The 26257-nt window shown below is 37.1% G+C and overlaps 1 protein-coding gene across 4 annotated transcripts in view; it reads right to left on the minus strand.

Moving 5' to 3' along the window:
• Nucleotides 1-26257, minus strand: part of TBC1D5 (TBC1 domain family member 5) — a 326048-nt gene that overhangs the window by 51446 nt on the left and 248345 nt on the right. For all 4 annotated transcript variants that reach the window (XM_055806534.1, XM_055806535.1, XM_055806536.1 and 1 more), the window contains 3 exons: nucleotides 23894-24000; nucleotides 8487-8572; nucleotides 3392-3657 (listed from right to left, as the gene is read on the minus strand). In XM_055806534.1, the coding sequence (XP_055662509.1) occupies nucleotides 3392-3657; nucleotides 8487-8572; nucleotides 23894-24000 (459 nt within the window). The remainder of the gene's footprint in view (nucleotides 1-3391; nucleotides 3658-8486; nucleotides 8573-23893; nucleotides 24001-26257) is intronic.

A 26257-nucleotide genomic window follows, 5' to 3' on the forward strand; every position in this document is an offset into this window, starting at 1 on the left:
ATTGTGTGGGATCAAGAGAATATTTTAATCCCTTTTCTATGAGCAGGCTACTTTGCATCATCAGGAATGATACCCAACCTTCTGCTGCGCTGAGGACAGGCTCAATGGGATTCATGTATTATCAGGAAGAACTGAATTTCTGATTAGGTGTCTGCATACTTTATTCAAGTGTGATTTGTAATGTTGAAAACAGATCTGGAATTACATGCTTACAATTAAGTTTTGGGTTTTTTTTTTTGGTTTGTTTTTTTTTTTTAATAATAGTCCACTGTTTTTTTCGTTTATATTGTTTAAATTATATGCGTTTTTTCTTGAAGAAATTAAGGAAGTACCAAAACTTCGCAGTGGAAAATCATTGCTACCGATTATGCAAACCGACCCGCCCTGGCCTCGAGTACAGAGTACGGCACAAGCTCCCCCTAGAGGCGGCAGCAGGAACGACACCTGTCGCAGCGGCTGCGTCGAGCGGCAACTGTCTGCACGGAGCCGTTAAAGCTGGGACAGGAATATTTTGCCGCTCCTGCAAGATGTTTTGTTACCAAGGTCTTTTTCACACTTCATAAAAAAGTTGATCAGGCAGTTAATTTAATCTCTTCAAACTTACTGCCCTATACACATTAACTGAAATTATCGGCACCACTTGAACATTCAAAACTGGAAAGGGCTAATATAATATAAGAAAAACGGTTGACTTCTTTTATGACTTGAAGCCTGTCAGATTTATAGCACTTCGGTCTCTTATACTGTCCAATTGAGCATCTGTGGGTGTTAGATCAACTGGAAGTGCAAATGTCTATCGACTTAAATCCTAAATCCGTGCCTCCGCCTACCTCAGCTAAATAACCAAGCTCCAGGAGGCTGAGGAGAGCTGAAAACACAGTTAAGAACAGGAATGTAAGACAGCTAGTGACAGCTAGTCAGTAACTTGGGAGGTCTGTAGTTACAAACCATGCTGAACAGCTTTTAGGTACTCAAAAACTAGAGCAGAATCCAGGGTTTGAAAAACGGTAGTGCAGAAGGTAAAAAGGCAGGTAAAAAGTTCAGCACAAACAGAAGTGGAATGAGAGCTTCCCAGGATATGGGTATATTCTAAATCCTAAGTCTTAATGCCTGGGCTAGAAGTATCCACAACTTTCCAGAGCTGTGGGAAGTGCCCTCATTCACAGGAGACACTGTACAGCACTTTCTTGCCATGGCGATACTGTTCTGCACAGAACTGAAAAAGACTTATTCCCACTTCTAAGGCATGATGGAGATGGTGCTGAGTTGTTTACAAATGTATCTGCATCGTCTTTCAAAAGGGTCTTCTTAGCCTGTCTCTGCCACAGTGTCGTTGCAAATAGGGTTTGTTTTTTTTTTTAAGCTATTCCTACATTTCAACTTCAGAGAATTCACTGGGCAGCTCTAAGATTTGCTGTTTCAGATTTCTCTTTATAAAAAATTATGGCACTTGCAAATGTAGTTAGCTGCTGTCATTTAAAAGTTCCATCCAACTACAGACAACACACTGCTAACTGTCCAGGTCTGGAACAAGTATGGCACTAATACATAAAAGAAAACTCACTGTCACCTCAACTGATTAAAAATGCATATTTACATTTTGTGGCCTTTTAAATACTTCTGCAAGTTTTGTGCCAAATATGGGTAGACAGAAGAGGGTGAGAGGAAGCTGCAGGTACTGAAGCACTGCAGTATGCTTTATTTCCTCTTGCCATGACAATGCTTTATGCCCTACATCATAAATTTGTGTAATTGCTTGATGACTTTATCAAATCTCCATATTCCTGTTGATACAGAGATATGTGCATGGCTTGTACATGCCAATGACCAAACATAACTACAGTTTTTTATTCTGATTCTTGTATGGAAAGTGTCGGGTACATTTCTGGATGATGCAACATGTTACTTACAAGTGTAAACAGAGTCATCCTTGACGAAGATGGTCAAGATTAAGCTACAATCGATTCCACCTACAGAAGTTGCTTCCAATTGTACATTTTTTTTATACTAAGCAGGGAAAGAAAATAACCACCTGAGGACTACTTTTCAACGCCAAAGGTAAGAAAAGAATAATGTGGTAAGGGAGCTATGGAAAATCACAAAAAAACCCAAACAAAAGAGTCTCTCTCCAAAACTGTGGAAATAATTTAATTCCACACCTAATTTCACTTCCATTGTTGTGATCAGGATTTGCATCAACGATTCACTGTGTTTCAGTTTCATGTCTGCACTGTAAAACTCTTTCTGGAACAATTTCTGAGACTATTCTACAATTCTGAGAGAAGCTGTGTATCTGGATTTTGCCAAGCAGCTGCAGTGGCTCTTACAGAAGTGACTGTATCTCTCTGCTCCAAGAGAATGGTTGTACCTTGCAATTCTACTCCCTCAGTGTCTGCTGGGGATGCGACACATCATGAAAGGACTAATTTTGGACCATATGGGTGCCACAGGAAAGCGAAAGGACACCAACTTCAGAAATAACCAAAAAGTGTTATTTTCCTTAGCTTACACTTTCAAATCTGGTGAAGAACATGATGCAAGCCTATGTAATGGTTCAGGGTCAACCAGCACCAGACCTCAAACTTACAACCATTGCTTAGGATGAGTTGCTCGAAGCGGCAGACACTGGATCACTCTACATAACTCCTTGCAAATAACACACTGCCATAGGCCGACTGAAGATGAAAAGCAGTAATGCACCTTGAGCATGGCAGAGCATAGGAAATAACTACTGAAGCTGACCTTGTGACTTTGTTGTTTGAATAAACTGTCCTCAAGAAATATGAAAAGAAAGACTCAAGAAAAAGAAGTAGTATTTTCTAAACATGGAAAGTGCAGAGGGCCATAAAAAATTATTAAAAGGCAAACATGTTATTGTTCAGACAACTTCTCAAATGAGCTCCACACATTCTAAAGGGAGTAAGATTTCAATTGTTAAGAATTACTCCGTAATGGATCTAACTTCCTTCACTTGCACTTAGCAAATATTGATATGCATGGGATTTGTGACAATAATCTAAAAAACCCTGTAAGAAATTAGTCTTACTGTTAAAAAAAATCTGCATTTAAAAGACTGAAAAAATAATTGGCTAATGTTTCTGGCAATGATGTAGTTTGTTGGTATGTCTGATGTAATTTCTTGTTCATATTTTTTAAAAGGTTCAAAACTTCCTGTAGCATTTGTACACTCTTGAGATAACATCTAATTTTGTATTACATCGCAAACATGTTGTACTTAGCACAGATGTCCTCCTTAACAAAATGCTTTTTTTTCTCTTTCCTCCAAATATGTACCTATTGATGCAAAGTCAATAAAAGGACTTTCTTCAGCCCTTAAGATATATGACCAAAATTCCCTCTGCTGCACCACTGCTAGATGTTTCACCCCTACCTTTGCCCAGCTGAACTGGCATGCTTTCGGACTTCATCATCCTCTGCTGCTGTGCCTGATGGTGCTGGTGCTGCTGGTGGTGGTGGTAGAGGGGGGCTTCCACTGCGCTTCTGATGGGCATTGCAGGGGGAGGAAAGCTGCTCCCACTGGCAGGAGCACCCGCAGCCCCGCCTGAAGCCATAGCCGGAGCAATGAGCTTTCGGCCAAAATTCAGTAAGCTGTTGGAGACTTTGTTGATGTTCAGTGGGGCAGCCTTAGCGCTGGCGCTAAAAGATAGAAGAGGAGAAATCATCACATCCTTGCCAATGGTTTGGACAGGCACAGCAATGCATGCATTGTTCTCCAGAAACAGGGGAAGAAATTCAAGATTTGAACATTACGAAGAGGGTGTTTTATTACAGTTGCACTGGAATACATACATGAACCAGAAGGACTGCATGTGGTCCAAGTTTTCCCCAACTATCAGTGGACAGATTGTTTTGGCCCTTTCTTCCTGAAAAATGCAGACTCACCCCACAGTAAATTCTCACCAATTTTCTTAATTTGCTTTTTTAAATGAAAAAAACATGAGAGCGACAAAAAAACAATCCAGGCTCAAAAGCATCAAAAACTTTTTAAGACTGACTTTTTGCACTTCTTATTCAAAGACTGCTTTAATATTCACTCCTGCTAGGTTAAATTCTCTTAAATGTTTACAAAAACTCAAACTCAAACATTTCTTTCGAGAAGCGGAACTAACACTAGGTTGTACTTCTAGGCTGGCAGAGCTAGATGTCTATTGCTCTTCATCTTCTGCCCAGCCCAGCCATTTCAAGCCAAGCACTTTTTAACAGGAACGCTGATTTCTAAACTGATTTTGGCTAAAGAATGGCTTCAGGATAAAACATACACTAGATCATGGTCCTTAGCATTGTTGCTTTTTATTTTTAATGACAGTGGCTATTTAATTCACTTCAGTTATATGCAACATTAAGAACAAGGAAATTGTCAAACCATTTAATCTGTCTAAAATAAAGAGGCAAAGAAGCTTCTAATTCCCAGTAGGATTGTTCACATAACCCAGGGATCAGCAAGGACATTCCTATTCGATCATTCTGTATTTTCCTGTTTTATATAATTAATGCTTGAAATATCTTTCACAGAAATACATAGGAATCACAGAGATCTTTCCACTCCTAAGGTTGTATTTTAGTGATCTGTACTTCAGTGATATAAAAGCTGCCTTTAAAAATTTTGAAGAAACACAAGAAATTAAAAACAATACGATCATTGTACTCGGGGGGGGAAAAAATAGTTCTGTAATGTTTGGGGGAAGTTAAACTAAAAATAAACTACCAATGAATTAATATGGGTGACTTGTAACTTGCTCAGGCACCTGGAAAAGTAATTTTAATTTTGCTTTTCATATCATTTCCCTATTTGTCTCCAGATATGTTTTTTTTTTAGACTACACAATATAAATGCGTGCACACATATAGAACATATCCAGAAAAAAAACAACAGCTGAGTTGTTTAGACTTAGAATAGATATGGTTAAAATGAGAGGCAGCAGAAGAAAGTATGTGAGAGCCTGCACGCTCACGAGATACAGCCCCAAGCTGTACGAGGCCCTTCTGCTGTGTACTGGAGATGAAGAAAGACAGCACGTAGCATTTTTTAGGAGGAACAGCAGCACAGAGACTGGGACAAAGTGCTACTTCCCAGTTTATGGAAGCTGGAAAAGAATGATCGCTGAGTAACGATGACAGGGTGTTTCTTGTGTCTCCCCATTTTATTGAATCTGCCGATACTATAAAAATCTTTCTGCAGCCACCTGGGAATGACTGACAAAGTAACTACAAAGAAAGCATCTTCACAACTATAAAATGCTCTTGCAGGAGTCCCAAACAGTTGAAAAAACCTAAATGGGTCCCAATGATTTTAAAGAGGACATGGTAAAATGTTTATTACTATTAAATTTTACTCTGCTACCACCTAGCAGACTCAGTTCTTAATCACCTCCCCAAGGTACTGCAGAGACACTTAAGGAAGAGAAAGGGATTTTTTTTCTATTCCATCACATATATGTGGCATCAGAAAAGTCAGCACAGGGCCTTTTGTTTAATGTCTTCTCCATTCCAGAAAGAAAATGAAGACTGTAGCTTTAAAGGTGGAAGAAGAAATGCCAAGTGCTGGCTTAGCAAGTATCTATCAGTTTTCAACAGTTTGCAGTGAATCTAATTCCACCACTGATTTTGGAGGTCATACCAGTAAGAGCTTGGTTGAGGTTCAGAATCTGAACTTTAGTATATTTGGCATATTTTTTCACCTCAGTCTACTGAACCTAATCATCAAGATTGGGGTGGTATTTATCACTCACTCACCTGAAACATCACCTTAGAAAGAAGATAATGGCTTGCACATTGAACCCTAGGTTTGTGCTGTTTCTAGAGACAACCTAGATAGAGCCTTGAAAAATCAGTAAAAATAATCCTGACTTTGCACAAAAAATGGTATTTACTGGAAGAAAATATTTTCTCTGACAAGCCACCCAAGCAACAAAGTCACTGGACACTTTGAGCTAAGAGCATCGTTGGAATCATAGCAACAGATGCAGGGGACAAAGCTTATACAGAGGCTTGTGTGTTTTTGTCTACCAACTTCTTTCTTTCTTGTTTCATTTTTTTTTTCCTGCTATATTTTGCTTAATAAAACGTATTGGTTTTCCTTCTAGACTGCTTAATTTGGCTACTCTGACAGAAGTGAGTTTGTGTTTTTCAGATGGCTGGAAAGAGACTTTTTAGAGAAACTTCACTTTACAGGAACAATAAGCTAGAAAAATCTTTAAGCTGTTATGTCCAAGATATAATTTTAAAAAATGCTTTCAACAATAATGTGCAATAATGTTTAAAAATTCTTTGAGAACTAGAAAGGATAGCTATTGCAGCTTCTCATACCTATGTGTGCTTTGGCTTTCCTATGAACTGACACCGCTAATGATCAGCTCAGAACACAAACACATACACGTACATGAAAAATAAACAATGATCCTATCTAAATTCTTGTCAAGAGGTGGTCTTAAAAACAGTACTCTGTAGTAAAATTTACTGTGCAACTTCACAGAATCACAGCTTCAGAAACTGAATGATAGTGAGGTGTTAGATCTCTGGAGAAAGTACACAAACTGAGCTGAAGTTCAGGAAAATAAGAACAATGTATCTATTTCTTACCATTTAAATGCCTGATATATTAATGCAAAGGATGATTACAGCCATTAAACATGGATCAATGTCTACGTTTTAGCCATCTAAATGTACCAGACATGCACAACAATTATAAGAAAAATGCTGATTGATTATGTTGTAGAATTATCAGCAGATGCATTTAAAAGGCATCAGTTTAAAAATATGAGTATCAAGGAAACGTGAATTCCATCTATGAAGCAAACAATTTTGTTTCATCACAATAAGCATCATTGACCTTGACTGTGAATGGTGTATTTTTAAACTAGCAGTAGGAAGATGATTCAATCTCTACTGTTTTCTGCTAAGATGAAAATGTTTTGTTTTAAGCAAGTCTTATTCAAAAGCATTTCTCTCTTCAGTAAGTAGCCATTATGAGAGATGAGAGGCAAATATACGAATATGATGGATTAAAAAGTTTTATATGTTTTAATATGTTATAATAGATATAAGCAATATCTATTAGAGATTTGCCAAGATATTTTAAATATACCATTGAGCCTGTGGAATTAAAAATGAAAAAGACTTGGTAGCTGATGTAATTCATTTCTTTGCTCATTGCAGAAACATTTCTTAATGTTACATCTTCCAGTTCTCTCTTTGGCCCAATCTTAACCAGATTTACCACATTTGACCTACTTTACATGTTCCTGTGTTGAGATAAATTTATCCCAGTTATTCCCCTTTCTGAACTATTTTAAACAATTTCCCCTCTCCTTTGGTGTGCATCCTGTATATATGTGTGCAATTAATTTATAGTCCTACATAGACTTAATGGGCATTTGTTTCCTTAAAATTCAGGTTTCCAAGAGGTGTCATTCTTGTTTGTGCTTTATGTTTTTTTTTTTTTTTTCAAAATCCTTGAAATGCTTCTTTTGAAATTCTCAAATAACTTATTTTTCCAGTTTATGCAATTCTCGAACCATTATTTTAATGAATAAATAAGTAAAAATATTAAGAAAATGCAACAGAATACAGAAATTTTTGACATTCCCAACTTTAGAGCCTGGTTTAGGGGAAAAAAAAAGAAAAAGCTTTTGCATTCACTCTGCCTAGCTTTGATTTCTGCTCCTTCCTCCATTTTTAAGAGCTTTTTAATCCACTCCATTTTAATTTCAGCTAGCTTTTAATGAAACTGATTGAAACAGAATTTGACAGAGGTGCGAAGGTCTAAAACCCAGCAAATTCCTATGAATCAGCAGACACGGTATATGGCTGCGACCATGTGCAATCTAAGAAAGTGTAACAGTGACAGTATAAACCGACGCAATGCCCCGTGCCCTGTGCTGGCTTGCTCCGCAGCCACCGCGACCACCACCCACCAGCAACCGGCACCCACGCTGTGGCCACCCTGTCAGGGCATGGGCACCTCTACACTTGTGACCACCAGCTAAAAAGGACTTGACACGGAATTTAAGCAGTAGTGATAAAAATCACTTCTAAAACAAGGGAGAAAGGCTGTAAAATGGTTTAGCAAAATTATTTCAAACTGGATTTACCGTAATTCAATTTAATTTACACAGCTTCTGGATTGTGAATACTCCAGGCTGCAGTTAGATGCGTTTTCGGAAGCAGTTCAGCTACAGAACTCACACTGGCAACATTTTAGTCCCTGCTTTTAGTTTATATGTCACTGCGTATGAATGTCCTTAACCTTAAAAAAATGCCAGCGAGCTGACATCAACACAATCTGTACAGCTTTCATTTTTCATGTAATAATAGGCAAGGTAAAGACTCAAAACAAATGTCATGAAATAAACACATGTGCTTCTAACACTGCTTATGTAATATCTGTTTGGAATAAAAGCGACTTGTGAAACATTTTGTTTATGTAAGGTCTTAGTTCAGTGAACACATACTCAGAAATAGCTTACCGGGTTTTGTTCATCAAGTCAGCTCCACGTGCTTTGTAATAGTCTAAATTTTGTTGGAATTGATGAGTTACCGGTCTTGGATTTTTCTAAAAAAAAAAAATAAATAAACAAAAAAAATTTAAATACATATTTTTAAAAAATAATACCTTATTGGAATTTTCTGAGAGATTTTTAAAGCAGAGAAAAAAGTATGCTCATCAATGAAGATTAGAAATTTCAAGAATAATTTTTTCCCTCAGGATCTTGGTTTCTCAAGGCAGTAACACCAGTTACATAACAATGAACTCTTAAAATACTTAAAATAATACCAAGTGTTGCCAGTAAGTCCCCTCCATGCTCACAGAAATTTGCACTCTTCCACACAGTGCTGAGGCTGCTGGCTGCAGTGGTAACATTTCTAATTCCATCAATTTGGACAGGTTCTGATACCAATCTGATTTCTTCCTTTAGCTCAGATATAGAATTTTAAGCACCTCCAAGCTAAAATGACATGGTTTTAAAGAAAATGGTAATAGTAAGCAGAAAATACTACTAGCAGCATCTCGGTTAAGCAAATTAATTCAGCGAGACAACCTGAACGTGCCACTAGATGGCACGCGGAGCCTTTTTTATCTCCAAATTTCACCCTACTCAAAACAAGAGGCCACGAATAAAAGAACTGCTCCCCTCTAACGAAATGTATATAATTAATATCGAAGCCAGAAGCCACTTGTTAATCTCCACCTCTGCCACAATGAAACTATTCCTCTTCAGCATGCTGCCTTGCGTGTAGGGGTAGACCACAGTATAAGCTTCAAACTTATATAATATATTAAAAAATTATATATATATATATATATATATATATATATATATATATATATATATATATATGAATAAATATTATATAAATATAGCTTGATCAAACGAATGCATCAAGGACATTACTTTTAAGTAAAAAAATCTGCATATAGAAGAAGCCAAAATAACAGATAGATACAGAGGGGCCCTTTTTATATATATATATATATATATATATATATACACACATATATAAAGTAGAAGAGAAATGGCTTAAAGTAAGTAATTTCTAGTGTAAAAGAAAACAAAATGGTAAATTTTCCCATAACGATCAGATATATTGTATAAACATACATATATTTATACAATACAATATAGATCTAAATACTTTCCAAGTATTTGCTTCAGAGGTTTATTCATTCACAGGCCGTTGCTTTATATTCTGATTTGCCTTCTTCAGTCCTGCTGGTAGTAAAGCCAGTTCTAATGAACCATACAATGACATTTCTGAAATAGTTGTTCACAGGTAAGAGTACATCGTATTTTTGACAGAGTCAGTCTGCAGCTGTTTCAGTTTCACATGTTGTATTTTTGCCCTCCAGATTTCACTATGGACTGGAGCATCCATAGTCTTATCCTCTCATCTTCCACATAACTGCAGATAACCCTCACTCCTTGGAAACCTTATTTTTGGAAGAGGATATAGGAGTTGCATTTTAAAGACCAGAATATTACATGCGCACAAAAAGAGAGAAGAAGATTGAAAGAGGTGGTAGATATCAAAGGCCAGGGTGATTTCCAGGGTCACATTCAAGGCTGGGAATTTCCAAATCATTTCACGCAGTCAGACTTAATCTTGTATGAAATGTCTCATTTTCTTTCTTTGGAAACACGTTAAACATTTTAAAAATATGTCCTGTTTGTAATGTTCATTAAGAAATGAAACAACTAAAAGCTATTAGACAACCGTTAAAAAAATCCTCATCTATCCCACCACCCACATTGTAATGGCCGTTCTACGTTTTTCTCCTCCTGTTAAAAATCAATATTTGCATAACTCTACTCATTCATATGGCTTGTAAGTCAGTCCTCATCAATTGACAGCAATAACAATGAATCAGCTTTAGTTACTATTGCTCTAGTTTGGTAATTCAATGCATTTCTATGATAATCAAATCTAAACTGACATGATGAGGATAACTGATGGTTCTGCGACTACTACACAAGTAATCAAACAGTGTAACTTTTCTCCCATGAATTTAGTAACTTTTTTCTTCAGGTATTTTGATTTTGCTGACCATTTCAACAAGATGGAAAAGCAAGAGATGGTTAAAATAACAAGCACTTCTAAGTCCTAAGACAGGCCTTTGAAAAATTCATGTTACCAGATGCTAGCCAGTTCTGCAATTGGTTTCAAATAACACAGTATATATTCAAACTTAGCAAAAACATTGACATTTCTTTTCCACCACCCCATAAATAAAATTATTACACATTGCATCTGAATAAAAATAAAAAAAAAGAGGAAAAGATCATGTGGAACAGTATCTTGAAACATATTTATGCAGAAATGACAAGCAATTCAAGACACAAAAGGCTGATCTACTATCTAAGCACTTAAAGCCATTAATAGGAATAATGATCTAACTTGAACATATGAATAAGGCTCAAGAATTACTTTCACAAGGGTCTATTTAAATTCCTACGAGGTTTAAAAGTATCAAAGGAAGAAGCGGTTTAAAGTAGTATTACATGTAGTCAAAAAAAAAAAAGCCCTCAGAAAAAAAGGCTGTTGAAAAAATATTAGAAATGCAAGACAGTAAATATCAAGGGTTACTGCTGCAACTCCTTTTGCAACACTACAGAGAGATCCTTTTTGAAAATTTCATTATTAAAAAAAAACCCCAACAAGCCTGACATATATGTTAGCCGACAAGTTTCTGTAAAGTATCACCACTGAAATTGTAAATACTTCTGAAAACTGAAATTCAGACAGCAAAAAATATGGTTTTATGAAGATGATGGTCTTCATGTCATTGTGATTGTCCTTTAAATTTTATATTCTTTTTAACCATTTCAGTAAGTTAAACATAAGCAGAAAGGAAAACCTACACAATTACAATGCCTCTTCTTTATGAATTTTGAACTAATTCCCCTCTCTAAAGCATCCAATTTGAGCTGTCCCCTATATTACATTCCATTTATTAGGGCTGAAGACTAAACAAATTTATTTACAGGAAAACATAGCTCCGTCATTTAAAAAATTTACAGTAACCACATTTTTTTCCTACCCGGTGCAATTTAGAATGATTCTATTTGTATTTTTAATTACTTAAGCAAGTACAGTTTTTCCTTTTCTTCTTGAATTTATGTCAGTATTTTGACTAGTACCTCAGATAAAAATCTTTTCTTAAAAGGATAATGTTAAAATGACAGTGAAATCAGCCCAAGAAATTGCGTACGGGCATTATACAGATTAACATATTTATGTTTTTCCCCTTCTAAGGAAAGAGAGTGCAGAAATCAGATAAAAGCTGCCTGTGCCAACACTAGAAATCCCTCTTCCCCTCACCCATTTTGTAGGAGCAGTCTGCTGTTTTATAATTCTTCTAATCTTCATTGCTAGCTACAGCGAGCTTAGTTTCAACTGGTAGAAAATCCCTACTTTCTACTTTTAAAAGGACAGCGTACGAAATTCAGATACAGAAGCACACATAGAAATAGAGGTGATTTTGGACTTTGCCTCTTCCAGAAGTATTAGCCACAGCCCAAAGGGAGGGGATGCCTCAAAACGTTTCAGCTGCCTCTGAGGTACTCCTGCCCCTAAAGATGCCCCCCCCTCCTTTGCCTGCTGAAGTCCTAATCCCTGTCCTCCTGCTTCTCTTCCCAGCCACCAGCAGACTGACTCGCTCCAGTTCCCACAGCTGGCAGGAGCTTCTTGGGGACTTTCTGTTTGGCTTTATTCTCCTCCAGGGACAAAGGGCTGAGTAAAGTTACACCCACGCCTGCTTTTTTCCTAGGTGGGGGGCCGAGGCCATGGTCAGAATCCCACTGAAAGCAGCAGAGATTTCCTACATGTGCATAAATGGATAAACTGCCGAAAAGCATTCCCACCAGCTAAGGATTGTGCTCCTTCCATATGCTCAAATTCCCTCGTATAACCCTTTTTTTTCCTCCCTGGCCTCTGGAGACATACCACATCACATTACCCACGGAGTAAATATGATACAGCAGGGCCCGCCTGTGTGTGACAGAAGTCACCAGCAGGCTGTTCTTCAACGTACCAGGAAAACCAGGCCTCCGCTGCAATGTAACGCTTCCCCATCTGAATACGTATTATTTGTAAAAGTTTACACACAGGTGCAAGCAGAGGAGTCCGTACAACATTCTTTTTTCTTCCTTGTTGAAGTATTTCCTTTCCTCCCTCTTTAGTATTATTAACAGCCACACACGCCATACAAAAAAACCCACCCAAAACCCCAACGAAAACCCCCCTGCTCAAAATCTGAAGGTTCAGAATAAGAGACAAAAATGAAAAAAAGATTTTCAATATGTCTGAACAAAAAGTGAGCCTTATTTCAGCAAACGTGCTATTGCCTCAATGCCAAGGGAAAAGCACTCGTCATTAGAGAAATGAATTGCTCAGCTGTTTATAAGCAAAATGCTCTGGGGGAATTTCTCAAGGCCCAAACCACAAAGCATTGCAGGGTTACACAAACATATGTTGCAGGTGTTTTAGGGTAGACAGGTGGGAAAACCTCAGCTACTGAAAAATACTCCACTTAATAGATCGTATCTGAAACGAGATAACCTAAATGCAACGGAAAAAACAAACAAAGCAGCAGTGGTGAATTATAAATACCCGCAGCAACAGGCTTAACAAAACAATCATCTCACTAGCGCCAAACGGGATTTTTTTAAAACTAGGGTTTTTTTTCCAATATATTAAACAAATGCTGTGAAACATACATCTTTTTTCTAAACTCATAATATTTTAGGCCTAAACTAAAGAACAGACTGAACTAAATATACATAAAAAAAGACAAGGATAATGATGCAGTGCTGTTCTTTGTGTTTAAACAAATATTTTTAAGGACACAGTTTGCTCTTTCCTCCCCTCTTTAGCTGACAGGGCAATATTTTTTTTCATAATCCTCACACAGCCTAAGACATTTTCGTACTAAGATTCTATTTTTTTCCCCCCTTTCATTTGTCTCTAATGACAGCTGGAGGAGCATATGACCCTACATTTAGTGATGACTGGGAGGTCAGCAGAGGTTCACCTTCTCCTTCTAGATTATCTATGCTTCTTTCTTTGATGATACAAACATGGCAAAAATTTGGACTGGGAACAGAGCTGAAATATAGCAGCTGAGATGTAACTAAGGAATATAATTTGTTCAATTTGGCAGCAGTTTTTCTATTTGGCTCTAATAATTAAGTACTAATGATGACCTAACAGCCTAGCTTCATGGAGAATTTCACCTTTCTTCTTTTTATTCTTTTGTCAGGTATCCAAGCAGCTGTCTCCACTCTATGACTAGACTTATACAGTATAAGCAGTGGCATAGCATTACATAAACACACCACAATATTTTGCATACTAACCAATCAACCCACCCCAAACTCTAGGGCACCCAAAGCAACTGCCGTTCCCCAAGAAAACTTTCCCTTTACTTTCTAATTTCCTTCCTCCCTAGTTACACATTCTGCAGAACAAGCAACTTGCCAGAGCACAAAAGGTATTCCATCCACCTACAAACCACTGTGTTAAATACTAAAAAACCCCACCAAAATAGTGAAACATGAGAGGACATGGTGTGCTACTGCCAATTCTAATGTGGTTCAAGGCCAACAGCAAAATATTATCCAAAACACAGATCAACCCCATGTGTGAGAGTAGCACAACATGCTGAGTATCCTACACAGAACTAATAAACAACTTCCTTTAATCATAGGAGTCAGGAGATCCCTGCACTAATACTGGTGTTGGCAAAGGAACACCATAATCCTCAAACTGGGAATAATGCTTCCTGTTTACCTTTTTCAGAAAGATGCTATGGGTCTCAGCTGCAGAACTCATTATTTACAATGCAATAAAAGCATGAAGAATTATCATATTTAGTCATTTCTAAAGAAAATTAGGGAGGTTTTTTTTTTCCTGAAACAACAAAAACTCCCAGAAAGAACTGAAAAGGAAAAAAAATTCGCTTAATTGGGTCAAGGCAGGAAGAAACCCATGAACTCTCATGAAGCTGAAATAAATTATCTCCAGTTTTGTTACACTACAACCCTCCATTCCCCTGGCAACTAGAAATTTCAGATACCAGGAAGATATTTTAAATACCGTGCATTATGGTCTGTTTTTAACTTCGTACACACATGCTTTCCCTCACATGGGCATTCTATGACAAGAGATGAAGAACTGAAAAAAAATGACAAGTGAGATTTAAAAACCTTTCAGTGAGTTGACTGAAAGAAATTTCTAGTTGTATATTTTGGCTTCTTGTCCTAACTGACTGGAAAGCTTTTTTTTTTTTTTTTTTTTTTTTTTTCATTTATAGTTTTACAGCATATTGCATTTTAACAGGTAGATCAAACCCTACCAAATCAGCTTTTATCAATATTCCAGTCAAAAGGACTCTGACTTGCCAATGTTTAAGTTCATAACCTGCGTAAAATCCCCATCTTGAATCAACAGAATCACTTAAGTACCTTTTAAATCTGCCTCTTAATTTAGTCACCTATTTTTCAGCTGAACCCTTGGTTTTAAGAAGTAAATTAACTAAATAGTGAGGCATAAATCTGACAGTGTTCAGCCCTACCCTGTGACAGATTGATGCTCTGGCATCTTGCAGCCCCGCACGGTTAGGAACAGGAGTTTTACAACATTGTGGAGGAAAGATCCAGGCTTTTGAAGGGAACACACAGCAAGCCTCGCTTTAAACCCTTGGAATGCTCCAAATTATGAGATTTAAAATATGACATCTTTATGTACAGAAAAGCTACCACATTATGGTTTTATTGGCACTCGTTTTGGACAACCTGCATAACTCACGGATGGCTTTGTGAGTAATGCAGTTATCCGAAGCTTACACTGATAAAACCCTTATAACCACACTGACAGCATTATATCTTTTCCAGATACATGCTTGTACACAAACCTCACATATCAGGGAAAAACCAAGAACATTTTAAGGTGCTATTTGGTTATTTCTGCTGCGTGGAAGAAGAAACAGATTAATTTATGTTTCCTGTGTGATGTGGTACGTAAAACACTTGAAAAAGGTCCCTAGGGGCGTGAAAAAGGCTCTTTCAAGGAGCCATGCACACACCACAGCAAACGGGATACGACGTCCAAGCCACTGTCCTCTAAAATGCAGAGAGAAGCAAAGGTCCTGGTGCTGCAGGACAAGCAACTCCTATCATTTTGGGATTCGAATAATGAGGCTACTGCAGAGCCATCTGGATCACTACTGCTCCTTAAAAAGACAAAGGACAAAGACATCATGTCTCCAAACCTAATTTTCCATAAAACGTTACAGCAAAGGATAAAATGTACTACTCCCATTTTCATCTTGAACATACTTTCCTCTTTCAGAGAAGTGTTCCCCAATACAAATGTACTCAAATAGCTGTGTATACAACAATTAATACATTAATATTTACTATAAAATATGTCAATATACCAGCAGTATATCTACATTTATATCAGAAGAGACTGAACTTAAATTCCATCATAGTAGATTGGATATGATTCTGTAGCTAATCTTTCATACATTATTGAAAAGTTATGAATCTATTTTTGTTTAACTCACAGTTTGTGTTTTGCAAATTTTAGTCAAATAAATAAATTATTATATGAAGAACTTTTGGTGAGGTAGCATCAAAGTGCTTTAAGTGCTTCCTTTTGATAAACTACCTTGCAGACTAGAAGTGATTAATTGAATTGTCAGGTTGCACATAAGAAGAACCATTATTACCTCGGTCTAGCACTGTTAAATACATTTTATTAGTATAATTTTATAGATAACATCATTACTCTTTAGGAGAGGGTCAGTAGCTTTAGACGACTTTTTAAACAGAAGTAAACCAATCATTTGAAAGAAACAGCCCCAAGAAATTCACAAGCAATAAGTTTTATTGGTAGCTAAAGTAATTAAGAGCTTAAAGTGCTTCAGCTTCTTGCTTTAGTATCAAGTACAATCGGAATTGCTTTCACTTTGCTACTAAGGATATCAACTTCCTCAAAGAACAGTTTAAAGTTTTGGCTTCCATAGGGAACTTTCTCTGCCACCTTGCCTCCCTAAAGCACTTGCCTGTACCACGACAGAGCTTACGGATTCCTGTCAATACTATCGGGAGTGCTGATCAGCCCAGATCAATTCCTTCTGTATTTCCAAATGTTCCCTTATCGCCCCTCTGGCCCCAACATGATGTTGCCATACCTCATGCCTTCTGATCAATGGGGAAGACACCTCAATAAAAAGCGTAATTATGAAATCTTCTGAGAAGATTAAAAAATGCACTTTTTTTCCCCTCTTGCTTTTGCAATGAGCCCAACGACTGATCAGCAAGTAGTTGCCTTGACTGTTTATCAAATAATGTGCGATACTTGCTGTTCTATACGACCCTATTATATATTTGTTTTAATGTTGGTTGTAAGTAGAAACAATGGTTCTAACCTGCCTTGAGCCATCTCCTCTGAAAGACTCTGCACGTCTCCACCTGCCCAGACATAACCAGCCACATCACCAACCCCTGGCCGCCCTCAAGGCCAGCAGCTCTCCTGCTGGGTCACATACAAACGGCAAAGTCAACTTGCCCTCCTTTCTGGGTTCTGCTCTCACTGCCAGGACCGGACTGCAGCACCATCTTCCTCAGCCGTGCGCAGAACTGGGACAAATCCTTTGTTTCTGCAGCACCTTACCGGCAGCACAGCTTTGTCTTAACTGTGAGAGGTGTCGCTGTTCCAGAAGCTTTGCTTTATTCTGTATTATTTCCCACCATTTTCCTATTCATTTAAGTGTAATTACTGCTCTAACTTAGACTGACACGATATCTGTGGGTTCTTAAGCAAATAACTGGCTTGCGTGTACAACACAAGAGCAACACTGGAAACTGCATCATTGCTGGCAAGCGGAAAGATCAGCTCTCCTTTTTTTGACTTTGGGATTATTTTTTTTTTTTAATTTCTTTTTTGAGACTTCGAGAGATTTCTCATTTGAAAATTCTTGACTAGATGACTGATCAACCACTTTCCAAGATTTTTTTTCCTGAAAATATTACACGTGATGTACAGGATGCTTTGAAGAAGATGACTATTTTAAGGTGGGTCAGTGAATGGTTAGTGTATCGGAGAGATTGCAATGAATGGTGAGAGAGATGAGAAGGTTATTGTATTATGAGTACTGACCACACAGCCTTTTTATATTTTAAAATGCAGGTGGACTGGGAATGAGGGTTTTGAAACAAATGTACAGAAAAGAAGAGGATTTTTAAATCATGGTACACTTACTATTTTTATGTGGTACTATGGCAACATGGTTATTCCAAGTAATTTATCATTAAACTCATAGCTGCTTGTCATACCTTATTCTATTAATGAAACACAATAACTGCATATTTAAAACAATAATTCTTAAAATAAAGCATGGCCTATCTGCTTGGAAAGCAAAATGTTCTGATTTTAAGAACACGAACATAAAGAACAAACTAATGTCATGGCTTTTAAATGCAAAATATATGCAATTCTTAGTTGTATAGGCCCACATTAAGAAGCTTAGCATGCAGCTACAGAAAAACCACTGATTCATTCCAAGTGAGGTGTTTACATTACATCTAACCTTATTGTATTTGCAAATGGGGAAGCTGGACCATCAAAATGCTTGGGTTCGCTATAGGGAGTTGAACGTGGTTATAAAATCAGAGGTCAATTTGAAGATCCTGACAACACATTTTTGTTCATAAAAATTCATCTACACTGTATTAAACACCCAAGATATTAAACTTTCAGAAACGAAGGCAAACAGAAGTTCTCTATGAATCACTGAAAGTACATTTGTCCTAATTCCTTTCCTCCCGAATGAAGAGACATGCACTTAGTTTTTCTGGAAATCCTTGTTTCCTTTATCAGTCATACCCTGTCAAGGCAACTCTCCTTCAAATGTAGGCGACCTCGCTCATACCGCCAGCTCCTACTGGATTGGAAGATCCATAATCACACTTCCTCTTGGTATTTACTTTTCATACACCTAAAACCTCTAACGTGTTACTCCAAATCCGAATTATCAGTCCCATTCTTCACGATCGGAAGAAATAAAAAGCAAAAAGCCAAAAAGCAAACATTTGTGCAGAGCCCCCCCTCCCTTACTGGTACCCCTCTAACAAAATGGACTCGGCACCCCAGCAGTACCTCTGTGTGTAGGTAAAAATTAATGAGCTGCTAATGCCCAAACACTGCCAGCTCCCAACTTCTGATTGGCTGCAATCTGGTCATTAAAGAGAGGTAATTAATGCCAGATTGCACACACAATGCTAACAAACAAACAAAACAACCCCAAACCTGCTTTTCTCCTGCCACAAGCAGCAAAACAAACAATACTGACATAACGGCAGCTTTCAAAGGACAGTTGCAGCTCTGCAGCAGCACCTCAGTTAATGAGTGTAGGGAAAAGAATTTATCTGAAGAAGAAGAAAGTAAAACTCAACAGCCTTTCAGGCACATGAAACTAGCTTGGAGGAAACTCTGAGATGGTGGCAGCTACTTAAGAAGAAAATTCAGCTGAAAATAAATGTACAAAGAATTCAGATCAAAATTTCAGTACCGTGTTTTCCTCTTGTCACTCATTGCTTGGGTTGTGAAAAGTGTTAAAAGCTAAAATGCAGATTTCTTTGACTAACCGTTATATAAGTGATGATGACCATACATTATTGCTTAAGTTTTCTGGCAGTACCTGTAATTTCAGTCGTGACAAACTCATACGACTTCTTTGAAATGTCATGTATGCTTCAGCGTGGATTTAGTTAGAATTTAGTATTATTATACGACCACTTTCAATGTCAGCAAATCGCTTAAAATACAATGTTGACAAAATACCAGTGGCAGTTACTAGAATATTATTAGCATAACTAATAAATTAATTCCCATCAACCAAGCACAACCACTTTTTTTTTCCTTTTTTGAATCGTTGGCTTGTGATAAAAGGTGTCTCCACTGAATTAAGCTCCTAACTAGCTTGCTCAATGAATAGAGTAACTCACCATGTTAAAATATCTGAACACAACCTTATTTTACAAAAATATTAACAATAAATACAGTAAGCTTTCAGACAAAGGATGGTTGTCAGGTTCTTAGTATGCAATGTAAAACCGTAATATTCTATGTAGTGCTTTACTTTTCTAATAAGTCACAGTGATAAGGTTAACACTTAACACAGAACAACATACAAATAAGAACACCCGAAGATGAAAATTACTTTGCTTATGTTGCTGTATTAGAATTTTATTTGCTAAAGGGTGAAAACAGATTTGCAAAATTCACAGTTAACTTAAAACAATAGTTTTAAACCTTTATTCCTAGCCCTGGCTGCCTTCAGGAAGGAAAGAACATCTGGTTATTTAAGGAACACAATATGTTCACATTTTCTATGACTTTTGTTTCTAATTGGGTTTTTTAATTTTTTTTTATTTGAACAACTCTAGTTAGAACTATGTTTTTTAATCACTTTATATTTTTCCACTGCCCTATCTCTGTATCTCTACTTCTTAATTTTGCAGCCTTTGCTTTGAAAATTAACAGTGCTCAACAGTTTTGATAAGGAAAAAATAAAGAAAATTGGCCACTCGTGGGATATTAAATACACAGAGACACACCTTCAGTAAATGCTTTTGGATATACACAAAAAAAAGCCTTCCTTTATTTTCTCATTTCACATATACATACTTTTAATAGCCCATTCTTCCATAAGAAGCTCTGCTTTTATATTCAGAAGGACTACACGTGCATAGAAGTTACTTTCATATAAATAATTGAGGTAATTATCTGTTCAAAGATTAGAAATGTGAAACAAATACTCTGCTAAGCAGGTTAACTTTATCACCCTATGCAAAGACAACAACACTGATTTTAGCTTTTCATTCTACATTTTCCTAAGAACTGGAGCTAGCCAAATGCAGAAAAGGCTGGAATTCAATTATTCTGCATTGATCCATACTCCTGCCTGTACAATGAGTATCTCTCAGGGCCCCCTTCAGAGACAGGTGCATTAACTTGTTTTCAGCGGTTACGGAGATGTGTATTTCTCTTCCATGGCACTGGAATATGTCAGGGATGCAGTATCTAAAATGCCCTCTCATCCCAACTGCCAACTGGGGTTCACAAAGTGAAAAGAATGGCTGCTGCACGTATTAGATTAACGGCAAGCACTAATTACTTTTCATATTGTCATTACTGGATAATGCTAAGGCTTATGCTAACCTTTAATTCCAGAAAAGGTCAGGAGACTGTATTTGTCCATCTGTAAGAAAAAAATGCCACCCATCTTTTAAGTATAGCTTTCTTTTGATGTTTAGGTTGCTCTCCTGGTGATGACCACAGTGAAAAGAAGCAAACAAAATGTGACAGGTTCATCAAGCCAAAGTTTAGCTTTCTTGATAGTCTACAAGACAAATAAGCAAGGAGGAGGGATCCATTATGTCAGACCAAGGAAACTGAAGAAATAATGGATGTTATTAGACATGGAAACCCACGAAACCCGTGGAAATCTCCAGAACTGGAAGTTATGGATGGAAAGGCTGTATCAGGTCCATCTCAACTACTTCACCATTTATGACAGGATTGTTCCTTAAGAACCTTTCTGTTTTTTGTACATACCACCAACCTCCCTGAGTCCACATACCCCACAACTTCCCCTCAGTGAGATTATTTGGCATTTACCTAGCTGCAAAAATAATCCCAAAGACAACATATATTAACAAACCCCAAGAGGCAGATTCCTGTCTGTCCCTGTTTATGACTGGTAAACTGCATTTCTTGTCCAGCTGAGGTTTAAAGCTCCAAGGGGCAGAGAGCAAGCCTCTCAGATATTTGGAACGACACTAAACATTCTTGCTATGTTCAACAAATAATGAAATAAGCCACTGGACCATGTAACAGTCTCCCACAGAAGAGTTCCCTGACATCACATATTAAAAGCCAAATGAAATCTTGGAAGAAGTACCACACAAAATAACTCAGCCCTGGCTCAGGAGATCTAAATTGCACTGAACCAAATGTAATTTCCCATTAGAAACTAGAAGCTGGTGATGGAGAAAAGCACAGGAAAACATCAAAGGAGGAAGAAAAATCATTAAGCACTGAATTTGCTAATCATCACTTACAATTTACACTACTGACTAAAGTCTCGTCTTTTCTTCCAATCTCTTTTTATCTGCTCAGGGAATAAAGGCAAACTGAATTATCTTTATGCAGACAGCAAAAAAAAGGGTATCACAGTTTTCCCACTTATATTGGTATATAATCTGTGTACCGACTTTAGACTCCTACAGTACCCATGATTAGTTGAGTCTTGTTGAGTCTTCCCCTTCATTCTGTGTAATGAAAAATTTTGACAGACTTGGAAAATTTTCATCTGTAAGTCTTACAGAATAACAAGACTTTCATCTCAGACATACATGGGATTGAACCAACATATGCTTAAAGACATAAGTGAAACTTAAGATCATAACTAGGGAAAGGTAAGAAACAGGTACTCAAGTCATAGCACTGAAAATATATTTCTTTCTCAGACCAGGAGCAATTTTTTTCTTTTAGAGCCATCCTTTAGAAAAGTTTAATTTCCTCACTGGAAGAAGTCCAGATCTGTTTATACAGCCTCAACCCAAAGACCCAATGTAAAACGAGAGGTGGCTGGAGTCTTCATTCTCCGGAAACCCCAGCTTCCTAACCTTCACGGTATTTCCCAAGCAGATAAGTACAGCTCAGAAATGAGGAACAATTGTAATTAATCATATATAAACTGACAAAACATCTAGCAATCTTTGCATGAAAGAGCTTTCAGTACTTATTCACCTGAGTGAAAGGAGAACCACCTGAAATACAGGTAGAAACTACACCCAGTATTTTTCAGCAAGGCATTCAAAGCACAGCTGAGAATGCTAATTAACAGGACACTGGGCCTTACGAGCCTGACAGCTTCATTCTGTTGGAGACGAGCGTAAGGAGCAGAATAGCGATTCAGATTCTTTTACGGGAAGTCGGTGGTTTATTTTTGCCCCCTTCAGCTGGTAGGATATCTTGTATACTGCCTAGGATGCCTTAGAGGACAGCTGAATAATCAGTAATTATTCTATCTTGTAACATATACCTTTAATAAATGACTGATTACACACTGGATTTAGTTTGATATCTTAGCACAATTTTCCTCTCTCTGTATCTTCCCTCTAAAAAATACGTCTGTCTTGTTTTGCTGAGAGAGTACATAAATGCTGGGCAGTCTGATTTCACAGACTGCTGCCAAAATCTTAAGAAAGATTCCTGAGATGTAACGTTAGATACTTTCTTAGACACTGAAAAGATGATATACTTTACTTCTCATCATGGAAGAAATCTTTGTGCCCAAGAGGAATGCAGAAAGCAGCTGTATAAGGATGCAGATTTCAGCACAAAACCTGTGCTGAAGATACAGAAACAGGCAATTTTTTTCTTAATCCATAAAAGTGTAAACATCGGTACTGAATGAAATTTTGCAGAAGGCAGCCAGAGTGCAGAAGGGATGAATTTCTCACTTTCACAGGTGATGCGCATCAAGATGACGGAAAGTGGACTTTACACTGGCAGCCTAGTAACAGGACATCCACGAAGACAGTTCAAAACCAGCAGCACAAATTTGGCTATCTGCCAAAGATCTGAGTACTGCAAAGATTACCGTGTACAGCTTCATCTCAAATATTTTACCCACTGTACTGTGGATACCTGCTGTATATTATAGACACACACGTGCCATTCTCAAACAGCAAGAGGTTTCCATTTTTTTTTTTTTTTAAGTATAAATCGGTATATCGGAAACTGTATGCTAGTAATACCTAACATAACATTGATGAATTTATACACTATTTGTGTGAATCTCTTCAGGTTGTAACTGCAGACTTGTTTTTAATTGAAAACCATCACAGAACTATATTGGGTAGGGGTAGTGCTTTAGGGATTAACAGGGATTAATCCGCAGACACCCCACCAAAAGGTCTTACAGATGAAATTGCGTGCCAGTTTCTATACAGTTTACCAGGTTATTACATCAAATATTACCATTTTCCTAAAAAGAAGACTTTATTATGAAAGACATCTGTGCAGAACACCAAGGGCAGGTATTCCCAAGAGCATAAACACCTGAAGTTATCAGAGCTCCTGGATAAAAAGCAAAGTAGTAGGATAGCAACCTTTGAAGAATAAAAGAACTTGTTTCTACTCTTGGTTACCAACTATCTCCTTCAGTGTTCTTGCCAGGTTAGAAGAAAACTGAAATTACAGTTTAGTTCCCAATATGTAGGTTGTCACTAGCTGAATAGTATTTAGAACACTTTATTACAGAGATTTGTTCCCTGTATTTACAAAGCGAGCATCTCACCTTTGGATCTCGGAGAAAAAGTGCTCTGTGGATAAGAGAGTGAACATCTCCAATAGGTGGATAATGCATCAGAAGTCCCAAACAGGTCTGATAATTACTTGAAATCACTACAATGAAAATGAAAAAAAAAAAAAAAGAAAAAAAAAGAGAATGTGAAGAAACGTGAAATATTACTATCTTACTTTGATATTCCCAAACAGTACCTTTTCCAGGAGATTCATGACAGTTCAGAGTAAGCTCTCTTTGCCCACATCAGGTCTCTCAGAACTCAAGCAGTGCTCAGAGTAAAAGAAGATATTGCAATAAGCAAGCTTCACGACGATGTTTGGTCCAGTATCATGAAGGACAATGCTAAATCCACCAGTGACTTTATGTCATAGACATTTATGTTAGCTCCAGATTTAGATGTCTAAATTTAGATCTCTGTAGCTGTGCACCTGAAGCCTGCCTGAGTGTGTGGAGGTCAGGGCAATACAGTTGGTGAAGCCTGAAGAACTAGTCCTACACTCCAAAATGGACAATGACTTTTCAGACGCTCATCTGCAGACACCTAAATTTAAGCATGATAATTTGTGAGATAAATCTTACCTTCGGTACTGCTTTTATGATAACTATCCTCCACTACGACAATTCTTTGCTGAAATATCTTTTATGTTGCTCTTATGTACATATACACAAACATGCCCACACACATGTATATATATATATACACACACATGCATAGAAAGGTGTCAACAACTCTTTGTTTTCTTGTAAATCAGAAACTATTCGCGAAATGCTCAGGAAAAGGGAGAAGGATATATTTTACTTTCATAAGGACTTAAAAATATAATATACCATTAACTTCACCAGAATTTTTTACTTACTCAGGAAATTTTCAGCATGCTTTGCTCAAGTTTATAATTTTGTTATAATTCTGCTTGATTTTATCTGCATCTATGTAAGTACACTCTATGGTTATTCGCTCGCTATTGTTGTCTTCTGTTTTGGGTGGTTTTTTCCCAAATCAATCTAATTATGAGTGCAATTATTAAAGACATCTTTTCAGGCAGGTCTATGTAAACTACTTCTTTTCTTTTGCACCATCTAAATCCAGGCAATCCATCTGCCACAGCTGTCAAAGCAATGCCTGTTAATGATGCTTGCACTCTGCAACATAAAGACAGCCTCCAACAATAGTAATTGTAAATAAATTTTTAACAAACTTCGCTATTCTGAGAACTTTAGCTGTAGTAATAAATAGCTCTTTTTAATCAGACCTCTACTCCAGAAAGGATAATTGCAAATACAAAATTACTTTGAATCAATAAAAGGCAAAATAAAGGACTGTTTTGTGGATGGAAAGATTTAAATGTTTCACTTTTTTTTCTTTCATGTGAATAAACCTCATATCCTCCTGTACCTTTCCTCCCTCAACAAGAGGATTATGGGGAAAAGATGCAGGACTGGGCAAAATGAATAATTATAATCTGTGTAGGGAACCACTTTATCATCTTCATTTCTGTTGCTGATCCGACAGCTTGTAATTTCATACATCTGCTTTCATTTGTAAAGCACTCACTTATCCTACTCATTCTTTATCTGTTCTGCCTGTTCTTTTTCCTATCCTTTTGTTTTTCTTGTTCTTTTTCAGGTACCTGTTTTTTCTTCTGGAAGCCACAAAGCTGGCATAACGAACACAATACAATGGTCTCCGTCAGAGTTCTTTCAGAGGAGTATAATACGAACACCACATTGTACATACCCAATCAAACTCATATGTAAATCAAATTTAAGATACTGTACTGCAGTTATGATCATGATGCCTTTTTACCAAAGCAAATAAAAATACTGAAAATTGATAGTAAATTCTAAATACTTTTATAAATGGTAGGCAGGAAGACCAATGCATTTCTTTTTTGAACAGATTAGTACGTGTTCTGTTCTGCAATGTAAAATGGATTAAAATTATCCTTTCTTTATTTTTCCTGGAAGAGTTCTTTGCTGTCTCACAGACATAGAGAAAACTAAATATTAAAAAAGCTGATTTATTTTAATGGTGAAGACTTGAACCATGACAAAAAAATTGTATCTTCAACCACAAGGCATTTACTCCAATTAGTAATTTTTTTGATATGTATAATAGTGAAGCAATTGAATAAACGAAAAAAAAATCAAACTGTCAGGCAATGACCTGTGTCCCCTCTGATCCCTAATTTTTTTTTTTTAATTAAATTTTAAAACGAAACCTTACCATTCATATAAAGTTAAAAAAACTCCAACAATTTAATGAAGGCGGCCTGCTAACTTTTGTATTTATTTTATATTTAGGCTTTTCCCCACATATTCAGCTGTCCCCCATTCGTGTAGAAACCTTTACAGAAG

Source organism: Falco peregrinus, chromosome 5, assembly GCF_023634155.1.
Source record: "Falco peregrinus isolate bFalPer1 chromosome 5, bFalPer1.pri, whole genome shotgun sequence".
Taxonomy (NCBI): Eukaryota; Metazoa; Chordata; class Aves; order Falconiformes; family Falconidae; genus Falco; species Falco peregrinus.